Raw genomic sequence first — 17,693 nt, forward strand, 5'->3', positions numbered from 1 at the left:
GGGTTACAAAGAGTCGGACACAACTGAGTGACTTTCACAAATCAGTGAGAAAACACAGACATCTTGATTGAAAATAAGCAAAGGATATGAAAGGCTAAATCATGGAAGAGCAACATAAAAAGGTTGCTCAGCCTCAGAAGTAAAGACATGAAAATTAGAACAAAAAATAAGGTAACATTTTTATACCCCATCAGATTGGCGAAAACTGGTGTCTGCCAAGACTAAATGTTGGCAACAGAAACATTCATGCTTCTGTTGATAGGTATGTAAGTTGTTATAATCATGGTGGTAGGCAGAATAATGACCTCCCCCCCAAAGTTGTTCACATCTTAATTCCCACAACCTGTGAACACAATGTGTTTCATTGCACTGAAGATAAAATTAGGTTACCATATAAGGAGAAATTCTAGATTATCCAAATGGACCTAATGTTATCACAAGGGTGCTTAAGTCAGAGAAAGGCAGAAGAGATAATCAGAGGAAGAGGTGTAGTGATGGAAGCAGGGTCAGAGAATGCTGTGTAGCTAACTTTGAAGATGAAGGAAGGAGACCCCAAAGCAAAGAATGCTGGTGGTCTCTAGAAGCCAGAAAAGCCAAGAAACAGATTCCTTCCTACAACCTCCAAGAAGGAACCCAGCCTTTCCAAGACTTGGATTTTTACCCAGTAAGGCTCATGCTATACTTCTGTATTACAGAAATATAAGATAATAAATTTCTATTATTTTGGGCCACACGTTTATGTCAGTTTCTTATGGCAGCTATAGAAAACTACTACAACCATTTTGAGAAGAAATTTTGGAACATCTAGAAATTTAACTCCCAGGGACAAACCCACTGCTTTACTACTTAATTATGTGGTCCAGTGACCATCAACATCACCTGAGAACTTGTTACAAATTCAAATTCTCAAACTCTACTGTGGTATTGGAGAAGACTCTTGAGAGTCCCTTGGACTGCAAGGAGATCGAACCAGTCCATCCTAAAGGAGACCAGTCCTGGGTGTTCATTGAAAGGTCTGATGCTGAGGCTGAAACTCCAATACTTTGGGCACCTCATGTGAAGAGTTGACTCATTGGAAAAGACCCTTATTTAATTTTGTATTATTTGAACAAGTTCAAGTCCACTAAAAATGACTAATCTAGGTTTTCCCCTCCAGGAGTCTGAGGACCTTTAATGAATATTGTATCCTGTCTTCAATTCCAGTGACAGTCCCATTTACTGTAACTTTTTCCAGCAGTTAATCAGTATGTCTACATAGCTAAGTTCTATGAGTAATGTACCTTGTATAGATTGGACATAACATTGGCAATTCCTGATATCTTAAGAAAAAGTTCTTAGTAAAATAAACAGAAAACAAAATAAAACAATGTTTTTCACATTTAAAAAAATCTGAATATTTCCAATATTTTGGGCTCTGTGGTTATATGATTGAAATCTGTTTGAGACCATTCTATAAGCCATATGTGGAAAAAGCAATTCTCATTATTTACCATCACCCTGATACATTCACTTTGATCCAGAATCACCCTTTCATTAAATTTTGCCATAGATATTCAGAAAATTCTGGCCTTCTTTTCTTAATCCTCATATCCAAATGTCCCCACCATTTAATAAGGGTTTACAAATGTGTAATCACTGCTTACTTGATTCTTTCTGTGTATAACTTCTATAGAGAGAGCCACATTTAAAATAAATAGAGGCAAGAAAATTCTTGTTCAAGAAATCCCTAGAAATAAATTCTGAGACATTTAAGTACTTGAGGAGATTTTTCGAAAAACTCCATACCATAAGCAATAGGCAGATGTTTCCCATATGTTGTTTGCAAACGAGTCCCATAGCTTAAGTCATTTTCTTCTTCTTTAGGTTCTGCCATTTTAAACCCAGTTGTCTATACAAGTCTTTGAGGCAAATCACGTGACAAACAAGCTCAGTCTAAACTTCCCTTGATATAGTGCAGAAATTGAGGATCTAAATTTGCATTGCTACTTTCCTAACTATTCATAAAAATAAGGCATAGCCTCCATATGTCAGTTGTCTAAATCAGGCCTCCATATCTCTCAGGAACATGAATACATTCCTCTGCACTATTTTTATTTTTATTTTTTTGGTTCAGTTTCATTTAGATCCATGCTTACAGCACTGCTTAGTTTTTATTTAAACAGCATCCAAATGCTGTTTCTCAACAGGAATTCTTTATCAGAACTGTTTCTTCCACAAGGGTTCGGTCTGGTTACTGTCAAATTCTCTTTTCCCCAGGGCGCATTACTCAGGAAAATTTTTCATTAGATAATAATGCTGATCATATCATAAAATATTCCCTTTTACAGAAACTGTTTAATGCTTTAGTGATTTTTCAGAATAAAAATAAATACCATGTTATTTTAAGCAGAGGATTTGGTCATCAGCCTGTGCTGTTTAATATGTGAGGAAGTGGAAAATTTATTACATTAATAATATTATTTCTATGGCTCATGGACTGATAAAGTCATCATTCTCGTTATTGTTCCTTCAACAGGTAATGCCATGTTGTTGAGGGTTTTACCTGCTGTGTATGAAAAGCAGCCTCAACCAATTAACAGACACCTCACAGAACTCCTAGGCTTGATGTCTCAACTGGAACAACCAGAACAGTACCATCTTCTACGGCTTTTGCATGTAGCTGCAAAGAGGAAGCAACTGGAGGTAAAAAATATATTATATGCAACATGATCCACACAGAAAGGTTGCTGCTGCAAGCCATGTGTTATACCAGGATTCATGACCTCCAGAGGAGGGGATTTTGATCTGGGGTCAGAGATGAGACTTGACTACTTGGAGCTTTTTCTGCAGCAAAGTTTTATTCAAGTGTAACAGAGATAGGGAAAGCTTCTGACACAGACATCAGAAGGGGACAGAAAGAGTGACCCCTTGCTAGTTTTTAGCAAGGTGTTTTATGTCTGTTAGAAAGCTATTAATCAGATAAGAGAGACACCTCAAGGCTGAGAGAGTTTCACCAGGCCCCTCTCCCACAGTATGCGTTTTTGAGATAGGATGGCAGGAGGTGCATCATAAAACAATTGACATGAATACTGGTTTGTTGAGCCCATTCTCAGCCCAAGGTTTGAGAAAAGAAAAAAAGTTAGTCTTAGGGGGAACCATTTTAAAGAAAGGCAGATTCCAAAGCAAATACATAGTTTCATTAACATAGCTTAAGAAAAACATTTCTAGAAGAGAAATGTATTGGTTAGCTCAAGGCAGAACCAGGTGTCCTCAACACAGAATTAAAAGAAGCCTCTTTTAATTTTGTGTGGAGAAGGAAAAAAACATCTGCCACTTGAAGTTTATTTCCTCCTGCCTGTTACCCTCTCATCACAGCTGAGCCTGTTTAGAGGCCAGTGTCATCTGGAAACACCCTCACAGAGACGCTGAGAATAATGTTTAATCAAATATCCGGGTGCCCTCTGACCCAGTGAAGCTGGCACACAAAATTAACCACTACAGGTACAGTAATACAGACACATCAAGTGTGCAAATCTGTAGTCACTGCAGAACATCTTTGATGAAAGTTCAGTGTGGTTGTGCAGTCCTTGGGATCTACAGTTTCTCAGATGGGGCCCTGGGGAAGACCTGCACATGTCTTCACTTATGGGGAAATCAGCCTGTAATGAGAGCAAAGGCTCACCTTCTAGATGGCAAATTAGTTATTCTTTGAGTGTGTGCCAAGCTTCTTCTGACTCTTTGTGACCCTATGGACTGCAGCCTGCCAGGCTCCTCTGTCCATGGGATTCTCCAGGCAAAAATACAAAAAGAATACTTTGCCATTGGGAAGGTAGTGGGCTGCTGTTCCCTTCTTCAGGAGATCTTCCTGCCCCAGGGATCAAACCCAGATCTTCTGCACTGCAGGCAAATTCTTTACCATCTGAGCCACCTGGGAAGCCCACTAGCACCATAATAATTAGGTTGCATGTGACTATCAGCAACCAAAGACCCAACCCATACTGGTTTAAACAATAAAAGGAATGCATTAGTGCATACAATGGGGAAAAACCTTCAGATAAGACTTGATTAGGGGCTCAAGTATGTGAGCAGAACAGCTTCTCCATCTCCATTTCTCAGATTTTTGATTTCTCAATGTTGGCTTCCATTTTCTGTAGGCTTTCTCCTTGTGGGATCTGGATGGGAGTTGGGGTTCTATAAGCAGTATGCTTCTCCCCCATGACTCCTGAAACATCCAAATCAAAGTCCTGAGAGTCTTTGTTTCAGACCCTTGCTCTATCCCTGGAGCTTCTCCTGAACCCTGAAGACACTCAGAAACAAGAGGCTGCTAGGAAGGGGGACAGAGAAGGCAATGGCAACCCACTGCAGTACTCTTGCAAGGCAAATCCCATGGACAGAGGAGCCTGGTAGGCTGCAGTCCATGGGGTCCCTAGGAGTCGGACCCGACTGAGCGACTTCACTTTCACTTTTCACTTTCATACATTGGAGAAGGAAACGACAACCCACTCCAGTGTTCTTGCCTGAAGAATCCCAGGGACAGGAGAGCCTGGTGGGCTGCTCTCTCTGGGGCCACACAGAGTCAGGCACGACTGACATGACTTAGCAGCAGCAGCAGCAGCAGGAAGGGGGAAGTAGAAGTGGATTCTAGAGGGCACGAGCACATGTGCATATACAGATTAATGCTAAGACCAAGGTTATATCAGTTATGGCTGCATCTTTGCTCCATTTTCATGTTAATATCAATATCCACCACTTGAAAAACAACACCAAGGTGAAAACTGGAACATTTGAATTCAATGTCAAAATTCAAAGAAAGGCAGACAAGGTTGATTATATGTATAATTAACCACAATAGACTGTAAGCTCCTCGTGGCAAGGCATGATTTCTTCTTTTCCTCTGTATCCCACATCTTGTTACAGTATCTGATAGTACTCAATAAATATTCATAAAACTAAGCTTAATTAAAGAGGCTGATAAGTGCTCTACAAAAGATAGAAACAGATTTTTAAGAAAAGGAGGGTGGGAGAAAAAAAAAAAGAGGTTGGGAGGACTTCCCTAGCAGTCCAGTGGTTAAGACTTGGCACTCCTAATAAGGTGGCGTGAGTTTGATCCCTAGTCTAGGAACTAAGATCCCACATGCCTCAGGCCCAGCCTCTCAAAGAAAGGTATAAACAGAGATGGGATGGCAGTGAGTTCTGCCTTAGGGGAAAACAGGTGCCATGAAGATGCACAGAGGGAGTGGCATCAGGCCAGACCTTGAGGTTTTGTGTCAGGTTGAGAAGAGAGGCAGATGGCCTTTAAGAAGTGGGGACCGGGCTGGGAGACCTGGACATGAGAGAGCAGGCTTGAGCCCCACCCCCGGAGGTTTCAGGTCAGTAGTTCTAGGATGGGGTCCCCAATTCTACTCTTTTTCAAGTTCCCTGGCGTTGCTGCCCCTGCTGCTTCAGTGACCACACTTAGAGCAGCAAGGCTAGAGGTCAGACAGAGGACTGGGCGCCTCTCTGTTACCCGGTATACAGTTTTGCTTTTGCCCTTAGAAAAATATATTGCAGTTATTTTTTCCATGTCTTTCTCTCCCAGTGTGCCTTAAACTCCTTGAGGAGCATAGCACCTGTGTCTGCATATTTGTATGAATGCCCTACCACAGTGCTGGGCACATAGTAGGGCTTCAATAAAGTGTTGTTGAATTTGGAAATGAAAAAATGAACAAAAGAGGTCAAAGAAAGTAAAGACCATGAAAATAAGTAAAACAATGCGTGTGGTCTTCAAAGAGGGAAAGTGACTCAACAGGGTCAAGATATAGGGACTTAAAGGAGATTGGAGATAGGAATCAACCTTGGCTTTGGTAGCTGGAGACCCACTAGTGACTCATGAGAGGCAGTGGTCTGTAGGGGTGAAGTGGGGAGTGGAAGACATCTATTATGGATTGTGTGTGGAAGGGAAGTGTAGGAAATGCCTGCATGGCTGTTGGAGTTTAGAGGAAATAAGGAGGGTTTAAAAATATCCAGTAAGAATAAAGTGATTGAAGATGTGGCAGAAAATATTAGATAGAACAAGCTAGAGGTAGTCTGGGAGTGAATTCCAAGCACAGATTGAGAAATGAATTTCAGAAAGGATTAAGGACATAAAGGATGGGCAAAGCTACAGCAGAGTTTGGGCAGGGAGTGGCGTTAAGGGATCACTAGACCAGGTAAAAGAAAGCTCAGAGTGAGGGGGACACAGACAGGGTGGTGTATTATTTTCCTGTGCTGCTCTAACATTACCACAAATGTAGTGATTTAAAACAACACAAATTTATTACTTTACAGTTTTGTAAGTCAGAAGTCTAAAATGGGTCAGCAGGCTTGCATTCCTTCAGGAGAATCTAGAGAAGAATGTTTCCTTGCCCTTTCCAGCTGCAATAGCCTGGCTCACGGCCTGCATCACTCTCACCTCTGCTTTTCCATCATGTTTTCCCTGACTCCAACTCTTCTTCTTCCCTTTGCCAAGGCCCTGTGATTACACTGGGACCACCCAGATGATCCAAGAGTATCTTGCCATCGCAAGACCCTTAACTTAATCGCATTTACAAAGTCCCTTTTTCACAGGTTCCATGGATTCGAATGTGGACATCTTGGGGAAGTTGTTATTCTGCCTACCACAGATAGAGACTGGGGACCAGGTGATGTGGGGAATAGAGAGAGGTGACTAATAGGCAGGACCTGGTTTCAGAAAAGAGACAGCTGGGCATGCCATTTTATCTGCAGCCTGAGAGCGAAAGCTAAACACAATGTTTGGAAGGGCAGGTTCAATACAAGTTCAAGGAGGATCTGGAGAGAATAAGCAAATTCAACTTATTTCCCATGGAATAAAGACAGTAAATGAAACCAGGAGGACGCTCACTTATAGGAAGGGGCTTGGTGTGACCTGACCCAAAAAGGTAAGGTCCAAGAGTGATAGATAGTGGCACCTTGTGTGGCATTCAGAGAGGTCCCAGCAGACCGCTGGTTACAGTCTTTCTGTGGCTGTCCAGAGACTTGGGAAAGGACTTATGAAGCTATTTAAAACCAGGCCCCTGTCTGTTGCTTGGCCTCCTTTGTTGCTGTTGTTCAGTCACTCTTGTTGTTGTTGCTGTTGTTCAGTCACTCTTGTTGTTGTGTCCGACTCTTTGCTACCTCACAGACTGCAGCACGCCAGGCTTCCCTGTCCTTCACCATCTCCCTGAGTTTGCTCAGACTCATGTCTGTTGAGTCAGTGATGCCATCCAACCATCTCATCCTCTGTCACCCCCTTCTCCTCTTGCCCTCAATCTTTGCCAGCATCCGGGTCTCTTTAACCCTTAGACCTCGAACAAGTATCTGGTCTCAGGGATCACAAGCGGGCATTCTCTATCAGGCACTGAGTTTTTATGTACATGTCATGTTCTCCACCTAGAATGATCTTCCCTCACCAGCACCACCCTTTGTGAGCTGACAATTGCTTAGATGTGGCTTTCTTGCCTGCAAAACTTTCTGACTCTTTTCTTACCCCTAATCCCTGACACAGCACATTTCACACTGCCATGAATTTGTCTCTGCTGTTCTCTTTCCCTCCGGACCACCTTGAAAGTGAAAGTGAAAGTCGCTCATTTGTGTCCAGCTCTTTGCCATGGAATTCTGCAGGCCAGAATACTAGAATACTGGAGCAGGTAGCCATTCCCTTCTCCAGGGGATCTTCCCAACCCAGGGATCTAACCCAGGTCTCCTGCATTGCAGGTGGATTCTTTACCAGATGAGCCACCAGGGAAGCCCAAGAATACTGGAGTGGGTCGCCTATCACTTCTCCAGCAGGTCTTCCCAACCCAGGAATTGAACCAGAGTCTCCTGCACTGCAGGTGGATTCTTTACCAGCTGAACTACCAGGGAACCACCTTGGCTGTGATACAAATGCTTGAGACACGAGGACTCCCTTGTCCATTACTGTGTCCCCAATGCCTGGCATAGTATCTGGCACAGAGAAGTCACTCTGTGAATATTTCTTAACACAGATGAAATAGTATTAGTGCCTAAATTTGCAGAGGATTTATCATTCACAAAGGATTTTTGTTTTAACATCTAATATCTCACTTAATGCTACCAATAACTCTATAATGTGTAATTTTTTTCCATTTTACACTAGTCAGAATGGATGCTTTGATGTCAATGGAGTATACCCTTTAAAATTATATACACATTAAAATGAATTAATCCGTTAAAGGTAGGGGGAAAAACTGGATGCTTTGAGAGGTTATCCTGCCCCCATCACCCAGTAGTGAGCAGTAAGGGACACTGCTGGACAGGTCCAGCACTCTGACTCCCAGCCCCCTCCTCTCTTCTTCTGGGGGAGTCACTGAGCAGCCTCCACTTCCGAAGGCCCCAGGGGAGTGTTCCCAGGTTACAGGAGGCAGGGGAGGGTGGACAAGGGGGCACCAGTAGTGGTCGAGCTCATGTTAAGTACCAGGCACTTACATAGGTGTTTTACAGGAATCATCTCACTTGTTCCCCACAACAGCCTTTTCATTTTGTAAACGGAGAAGCTGAAGTTTGGAGAGGTTAAGAACAGGGTGGGTACCAGGGAGTGGCTTGGTGAGGTGGCTTGTCATGTGCCTCCCTCATCTTTATCCGGCCTCCCATTTTCAGACGGTCAATGTCCGTGTCTTCCACAGGCCATTACAGTCACACTGCCCTGCCCCGAAGGCTGCCATTTACAGAATATCTGGGGCTGACACTGGTTAGGGAGCTTTCACAAAGGCATACAGGTCAGGATGAACTACATCATCAATCCAGTCTAATTCCAGCCAATGAGATCTATCATGGGTGCTGAGTGTGGATCCTGGAATGAAGAAGCAAAGGGTTAGGAAGCACTCATAGTGAAGTGAAGGGACAACCCCAGGACCAGGATCCTAACTGGTGGGAGGGAGGGTTGACAGGGCACTGACCAACCCTTTGCTTTCCATCAGCACTTCTCTTCATGTTAAAGTGGTCCTGCCCCTCCCCACCCCACCCCCTTGCCTCCTTCAGCTCTTTGTCAGCTAGCACTTGATTACTGAGATACACAGGTAGTGAGCTAGAGAAATCCCAGGTAAACCCTCCTCTCTCTCATGTTCATTAATTAGACAGCAGGCAAAGGGAACAGGAGGGATACAGAAAAAGGTCGACTGAGAGGAAAACGAAATCAGGGCAACAGTCACATCTACAGACTGAGGCTTTCCATGTACATCTAGTTCATCCAATCTCAAGTGAAATGAGAGGCTAAACGAGGATTTTCACCTTGTGAAATGAGGATTAAAAGAGGGCTTTTCTCTCTGCATGAACACTGTGCCAGCGTTCTGTAACTTGGAGATCCCTGAGCAGGTTCTCCAATGAAGGCAGCGTGCAGGAATGTTTCATGTTTTCTTGAATGCGCTCTTCACTACCTACCTTCTGTGACTAGTGATAACCTGGTTTTTCAGGATTGGAGGGTCAACAGTTGGCCCTTAAAACAAAAAATCTCTTTGTGTAGCTGAGATTGTCTGTGACTTTCTGATGTTGCTTCCCAAGCAGGTGGGGTCCCTTCCTCCATCACTGTCTACAGAGTATCCCTCTCTTACGAAAATGTCCTTCCTAGGTGGAGGGAGGCAATTCCTGGCTAGTGACTCATGGCTGGAAGCTCCAGAGAATTCTCCGAGTCCATTTACAGGAAAAGGCTGGGTGGTCAATTTTCCAAGTGGCCTTCTGGGCCTAAGACTGTATTCTTGGCTGCCAAAAACCATGCTGTAGTCTAGCCAACAAAAGGAGCAGAATTTAGTAACACACATGAGCATGTCTGTAATTATCCTTAGGACATAGACTTCTAACCCTAACTATACAGAGATAAGTGGCAGGAATTGGCAAGTTCAGCCCTCTATTGATTAATGTCCAGACCCAGAGGAACTGCTTTTGTGGTCTGGTCCCTAGAAAAGAGTCATTTTCTAGGATTTTCTCTCAGCAGTGTAGAACATTCCAGTTCACATACCTAATCCTCCTCACCTAACACAGCATCTTCTGGCTGACAAGACTCAAAGGTCACTTAGTATTTGTTTAAAATGAGAATAGTTGCAAAACATTAAGAAGATGGAGTGATGGACTGTATTCAGTTCAGTTCAGTTCAGTTCAGTCGCTCATTCGTGTCCAACTCTTTGTGACCCCATGAATCGCAGCATGCCAGGCTTCCCTCTCCATCACCAACTCCCAGAGTTCACTCAGACTCACGTCCATCGAGTCAGTGATGCCATCCAGCCATCTCATCCTCTGTCGTCCCCTTCTCCTCTTGCCCCCAATCCTTCCCAGCATCAGAGTCTTTTCCAATGAGTCAACTCTTCGCATGAAGTGGCCAAAGTACTGGAGCTTCAGCCTCAGCATCATTCCTTCCAAAGAAATCCCAGGGCTGATCTCCTTCAGAATGGACTGGTTGCATCTCCTTGCAGTCCAAGGGACTCTCAAGAGTCTTCTCCAACACGATAGTTCAAAAGCATCAATTCTTCGGTGCTCAGCCTTCTTCACAGTCCAACTCTCACATCCATACATGACCACAGGAAAAACCATAGCCTTGACTAGATGAACCTTTGTTGGCAAAGTATGTCTCTGCTTTTGAATATGCTATCTAGGTTGGTCATAACTTTCCTTCCAAGGAGTAAGCGTCTTTTAATTTTATGGCTGCAGTCACCATCTGCAGTGATTTTGGAGCCCAGAAAAATAAAGTCTGACACTGTTTCCACTGTTTCCCCATCTATTTCCCATGAAGTGATGGGACTGGATGCCATGATCTTCGTTTTCTGAATGTTGAGCTTTAAGCCAACTTTTTCACTCTCCACTTTCACCTTCATCAAGAGGCTTTTGAGTTCCTCTTCACTTTCTGCCATAAGGGTGGTGTCATCTGCATATCTGAGGTTATTGAGATTTCTCCTGGCAATCTCGATTCCAGCTTGTGCTTCTTCCATCCAGTCCAGCGTTTCTCATGATGTACTCTGCATAGAAGTTAAATAAGCAGGGTGACAATATACAGCCTTGATGTACTCCTTTTCCTATTTGGAACCAGTCTGTTGTTCCATGTCCAGTTCTAACTGTTGCTTCCTGACCTGCATACAGATTTCTCAAGAGGCAGGTCAGGTGGTCTGGTATTGCCATCTCTTTCAGAATTTTCCACAGTTGATTGTGATCCACACAGTCAAAGGCTTTGGCATAGTCAATAAAGCAGAAATAGATGCTTTTCTGAAACTCTCTTGCTTTTTCCATGATCCAGCGGATGTTGGCAATTTGAGCTCTGGTTCCTCTGCCTTTTCTAAAACCAGCTTGAACATCAGGAAGTTCATGGACTGTATGCTGTTGCTGCTGCTGCTAAGTCGCTTCAGTCATGTCCACTCTGTGCGACCCCACAGACGGCAGCCCACCAGGCTCCCCGTCCCTGGGATTCTCCAGGCAATAACACTGGAGTGGGTTGCCATTTCCTTCTCCAATGCATGCAAGTGAAAAGTGAAAGTGAAGTCGCTCAGTCATGTCCGACTGTGGCGACCCCAGGGACTGCAGCCCACCAGGCTCCTCTGTCCATGGGATTTTCTAGGCAAGACTACTGGAGTGGGGTGCCATTGCCTTCTCTGCATGGACTGTATAATCGGTTTTAAAACAGTCTTTGGAGCAGAACCATGGTTTTCAGAATATATATTTTGTTAGTATGGTAGCTGTAAGTAGTAAATGAAAAGAGTGGCAGTTATTTTTAGAGATTTCTGGAGATTAATAGACATTGTTGCTGCTGCTGCTGCTGCTGCTAAGTCACGTCAGTCGTGTCCGACTCTGTGTGACCCCATAGACGGCAGCCCACCAGGCTTCCCCATCTGGGATTCTCCACGCAAGAACACTGGAGTTCCTTCTCCAATGCATGAAAGTGAAAAGTGAAAGTGAAGTCCCTCAGTCGTGTCTGACTCTAGCGACCCCATGGACTGCAGCCTACCAGGCTCCTCCATCCATGGGATTTTCTAGGCAAAATTACTGGAGTGGGGTGCCATTGCCTTCTCCGAATAGACATTGTTAGTGCTAATCAAATTAACTGAAAGAGAACATTGAATCTAGGTGTAATTTGAGAGGGAGTGTGGAAACATACATGTATACACACACAGTAGCTCGACTTTTTATTCTTTAACAAGAATTTACATGTCCTTGCTGCCAGTTAAGTTATTTTTGATGGCCCTCTGTTCAAGGTGACCACAGCCTAGAGTAATGAGATGTGTCCACAGAATTTCAGTTCAGTGACAAGATGCTAAACTCGTAGGCAGACTTTCCTAGGAGACAGTAAAGGCAGTGATTGATTCTGCTCAAGAAGGAACAGGAAAGCCAGGGACGGGCCCTCACCTGGGCTACTGGATTTGTACAGTTCTGACTGGCGCTCCTCTGCCTGTGCCCCCAGCTCCCGTCCACCGCCCTGCCTACTAAACACAGTCCAGATAACCGGGACCTTGGAATCCCTTTCCAGTAAACCTCCATCCTGCTTCCAGGGCTGTGGAAGTCCTGGCCTCAGTCTGTTTCCCCGAGGACAGGCCATGCCAACAGTGTCACCCCCATAGGTCTGAGGCCAGCCTATATGAGCTTGCATATGTGGGCTGGAGTATCCACAAACATGCATAGGAAACTCCTTGAGGGCAAAGGGAGGGGTAGGAAGAGAAGGGAGGGGCAAGGGATGGAGGCTAGGGGTCATTTCTTCCTGTTTCCTTGACAGGGACCAAAAATTCTAAATTCATAGCAAGCCTCCCAGATTGTTATAAAGGTGTATGTGTCGGGTCAGAAGACAGAACGCTGTATAAGGCTGCAGAATATTTCCGTGTGTGGTTCAGTGGCCTCCCTGTGCTCTGGCTCCAGGTTGTGTGTATGTGAGAGTGGGCTGGAGGGAAGGCTTCCCAGAAGTAGAACTATTTGAGATCAGCTTTGAAAGTATGAGTTTTCTCATACTTTCATGTGTGTTCAAGCCACTGTGGGTGGTCAGTGGCATGTTGCTGGGTCGGGAGGTTCGTGGAGGAAGAGGCAGCAGATAAACCCGTCAGTGAATGCCAGTAAATGACCCTGGAATGCCATGGCACTGGGATTCTGACCATGCATTGTGGGAAATCTTTGGCATGAGCAGATGGGGTTTTAGGCAGTGAGGAGGCTGAAGAGAGGGCAAAAGGCTTGAGATGAGGAGGCCAGTTTGGAAGCTCTTTCAGAGTCCATGGTGTGGGACTTATGGCCTGAACAAAGGCCATGTCAGCTTCCTCTCTGCAAGCTATATATGTTATCTTAGGGGCTTCTCTGCCCTCAGCAAAAGAAGGCTTTCTCTGAGATGTGAAACAGCTCCAATGAGGCAGCATAAAGAGACCAACCTAAGGAAATACTGACTGTCAGGAAAATATAATTTCTCCTTATCCAAAAATATCTGAAGGCCAAAGCACCACTTCCCTTAAATGTGAGTGATAAGCTTCAAGAACGGAGAAGGCAATGGCACCCCACTCTAGTACTCTTGCCTGGAAAATCCCATGGATGGAGGAGCCGGTAGGCTGCAGTCCATGGGGTCGCTAAGAGTTGGACATGATTGAGCAACTTCACTTTCACGCATTGGAGAAGGAAATGGCAACCCACTCCAGTGTTCTTGCCTGGAGAATCCCAGGGACGGGGGAGCCTGGTGGGCTGCTGTCTATGGGGTCGCACAGAGTCGGACACGACTGAAACGACTTAGCAGCAGTAGCAGCAACCTTCAAGAAATATCTGTCTTTATTCATTCACATTATTCACATTTTATTGCTAGTCACATTATTTAGTACTTCTTCTCATTTTGCTCCTTCTATGGATTCAGCTTTGCCTAGTACTCTGTATTTGCCTGAGCCTGCCTGCCTGTCTTGTTTTTCCTTTCTTCCTTTACCCTTTTCTCTCTTCTCCATTTTAAAATTTTCTTTATAGTCTTGGGATGTATGACTGGAGTTTAAATAAAATTGTCACGACTAGAAACATGCATCATAGAGACCCTGGTGTTCCAGGACTAGGACATAAAGAATAAGGACTGGGAAATGGAATTTTGTAGAATGGGGCAGGAAATGTGTAAGCATTTTCCATTTCTAAAAGCCTCAGGTTAAGGGTGCTGTCCTGACCCAGAGCAGCTGGCTGACACTTCTGCCATAGGTGCCAAGGACCTCACATAGTTTCTCCTGAAGGACATACAATCACCCCCAATGCACTGGCAGCCTTTATTGAACTGTTCATTCATACGTGCCATTTATCAGAGAGTAGCTCTAACCTTTCTTCCATGATTACTGGATATGAATATCAAGTTTAAATTTACATATAGGGTAATTTATATTTATAAATTTATGTATATATTTATATATAAGATAATATATATGGGCTTCCCAGGTGGCTCAGTGGTAAAGAATCTGCCTGCCAATGCAGGAGCCACAGGAGACGAATGTTCAATCCCTGGGTTGGGAAGATCCCCTGGAGGAGGAAATGACAACCTGTTAGACTTGTTAACAACATTAACTGTAGCACCTAGAATAGCACCTTGCAAATGGAAAGGACTCCATAAATAATTTGTGAATGAGTGAATGGATGGATGAATGGACATGAAGAGAAGTGGACTCATATGTGGGATACTTGAGGGGTGGGAATCAATAGGACTTGGTGACTGCTCAGATAAAGCTGCTGATAAGGGGAAAATAGTAGTCAAGAATGATTCCTCCCTCCCCAAAACCCCCCACCCCCAAGCCCCCCCACCCTCACCTTGTTAAAAAAGAATGATTCTAAGACTTCTGGCTTGAGCAGGTAGATGGTGGTGTCATTTATACGAAGGGAGACACTTGAGGCTAGAGAGGTGGGAAAAGCAGGTTTTTGGCAGGGGGTCAGTTTATGAGTTCAGCAGGTTGAGCTGTTTATCAGATTTTTTAATCCTAATACTGGAAGTCACATTTCGAGTCTCCCTTACCAAAACAGCAAACGAACAACAAACAAAAGAAATAACCATGGGAGAAGTATGAATGGACTAATACTTTGTACTTTTATTGTTCAGTTTTCCCCAGGTTGTTCTTTGTAATCCTTTTATTTTAGCAGACAAACAATTCATTAAATTGTCAGTATGCAATGTATCTGTGTGTTAACATAGAGACATCATTCCACAAAGAAGTCACATTCTCCTTAATGCAAATTATTGCATCCTTATATTGATAAAGACTTTAAAAACTAAGAAAGGTTAGGATATTGAGAATATGGTAGATATTATTTTACTTTAGTAGTTTTTTATCTTATAACGTTTTTGTGGTCCAAATGGAAAACTGAGAAAAAGGATGAACTCTTTCCTGCTTTATTTTTATTTTAAATATTTCCACACCATATTTCTCTAATTTGAAGGCTCTAATCAAAGTCATTGTCAAGGATCTCTTACATACTTATATTTTCTTTTAAATTGAAACCCTCTGATATTCTATGGATAACTAGGAATTAACTGGTGAAATGAGGTAGTAAAGAAGACCTTATTACAGAGAAGGAATGATATGTGCAAAGGTCTTATGGTGAGAGGAATTTGAGAGAGAGACAAATGACATTGTTACTAAAATTGAGAGAACAAGGTGTGCATGTCTAAGATGATGTCTAAGGAGTATGTAAGCAGGGACTGAGCATGTTTTAGACCATGTTTTAAAATTCTGGCCTTTATCCTACCTTCTAGGAATCTCTAGACACTCTGGGTACATAGTAGGTATTCAATAAATAGTTGCCCTACTCTTTTTTTTAATGCCATCTATGCTTTTCAATTCAATGTAATTACTGATCAAATTCATTCTTCTGAATATTTGCAGCACAGTTGATAATGGACAGCACAACCAATTTCTGAGAATGCTACTTGATAATGTTCTCCTTGAGTCTTTCAGTTCAGTTCAGTTCAGTTGCTCAGTCGTATCTGACTCTTTGCGACCTCATGAACCACAGGACGCCAGGCCTCCCTGTCCATCACCAACTCCCAGAGTTCACTCAGACTCACGTCCATCGAGTCAGTGATGCCATCCAGCCATCTCATCCTCTGTCGTCCCCTTCTCCTCCTGCCCCCAATCCCTCCCAGCATCAGAGTCTTCTCCAGTGAGTCAACTCTTCACATGAGGTGGCCAAAGTACTGGAGTTTCAGCTTTAGCATCATTCCTTCCAAAGAACACCCAGGGATGATCTCTTTCAGAATGGACTGGTTGGCTCTCCTTGCAGTCCAAGGGACTCTCAAGAGTCTTCTCCAACACCATAGTTCAAAAGCATCAATTTTTCGGCGCTCAGCCTTCTTCACAGTCCAACTCTCACATCCATACATGACCACAGGAAAAACCATAGCCTTGACTAGACGGACATTTGTTGGCAAAGTAATGTCTCTGCTTTTGAATATGCTATCTAGGTTGGTCATAACTTTCTTTCCAAGGAGTAAGCGTCTTTTATTTTCATGGCTGCAGTCACCATCTGCAGTGATTTTGGAGGAAAATGCTATCATATAAGGGCACCCCCTCCAAAAAAAGCTGAAGCTCTCAGGGTGGTTTGGAGGAAATGTAACACTACTGATAAGGACATAACACAGGAGACCTTGATTTATGAGTGAGTAGCAGCGTTTAAGCATTTTGTAGCCTTAACTCTTCAATTGCAGAGCACAGATTTAAAGAAAAAGCAAAGGAAACAGAAGGCTCTGAAATTTTACTGTAAATTTTAAATTTCAGACTTGGGAGATTTGCTTGCGTTCCAACAAGAGTAATAATCTCAGAATGTGTTGAGTTCAGATTGAATACAAAAAATATTAGATTGATTCTGACTTAATTAACTTTCTTCTGTTTCTTTTTCTCCCTTCTTCTTCTCTTTTCTTCCTGTAGGTGGTTCAGAAGTGTATTCCTTTCCTAATTGGGCAATTGAAGGATTCCACCCATAACGACATCATCCTAAGCATTCTCATAGAGATTGCAGGCTACAAGCCAATGGCTTTGAACAGTTTTCTTCCAATGCTGAAAGAGATTGCTGAGAGATCCCCCTACCTCATTGGACAAATGGCGAGAATCTACGGGGCTGTTGGACACGTGGATGAAGTAAGTATGGCTTTTTTCTCTTCATTTCCCTAATTTCCATTGGCACTTAATCCATTGGAGTTCTATGATATACAGATATGTCCTGAGACTTCTGAAAGTTCCCCTTTCTCTCTCTCTCTCTCTTTTTTTTTTTTTTTTTTGGCATGGACAGTGGCCTCTGGATCAAGGGCATGTTGTAGCAGGGTTATATGGATTGCTCAGGAAGTGAGGATTTTATTGCTGACATGTCACTGAGGAAGGGGAAGGGTTACAATGGAGAAAGCCCAATGATAGATGGAGACCACTTTGTAATAACAATAACCAGCAAGATTTTCATCTCATTTCTGGTTGCCATTCTGCTTAACCCAAGAGACTGTCAGTAAACATGGAGTTAGATCTCAGAGACTGCCTATTAATGAGGACCCATAGCTATCCTGTCAATAAGTACCTGGATTCAGTATGTTTTGAACCCTCTCCATGATGTTCCATGAGAGAGTGCAATAAACGTTCATGGGTGTTTGAAAGTCCTAGTCTAAATATTTGCATAATAAAATCTTTCAGCAGCAGCAACAGGATGCCATCAGAGCTTGTAGGGATTAGGCAACTAAGAAAGAATTTCCAGAAATTAAAGTTCTGAAGGGTGTGTGCATGCATGTGTATACACAT

The 17,693-nt window shown here is 43.4% G+C and overlaps 1 protein-coding gene across 4 annotated transcripts in view; it reads left to right on the plus strand.

Annotated features, from left to right (window-relative positions):
- Nucleotides 1-17,693, plus strand: part of VEPH1 (ventricular zone expressed PH domain containing 1) — a 287,956-nt gene that overhangs the window by 92,955 nt on the left and 177,308 nt on the right. For all 4 annotated transcript variants that reach the window (XM_025289274.3, XM_025289293.3, XM_025289289.3 and 1 more), the window contains exons 5-6: nt 2,516-2,682; nt 16,839-17,048. In XM_025289274.3, the coding sequence (XP_025145059.3) occupies nt 2,516-2,682; nt 16,839-17,048 (377 nt within the window). The remainder of the gene's footprint in view (nt 1-2,515; nt 2,683-16,838; nt 17,049-17,693) is intronic.

This window comes from Bubalus bubalis, chromosome 1 (assembly GCF_019923935.1).
Source record: "Bubalus bubalis isolate 160015118507 breed Murrah chromosome 1, NDDB_SH_1, whole genome shotgun sequence".
Taxonomy (NCBI): domain Eukaryota; kingdom Metazoa; phylum Chordata; class Mammalia; order Artiodactyla; family Bovidae; genus Bubalus; species Bubalus bubalis.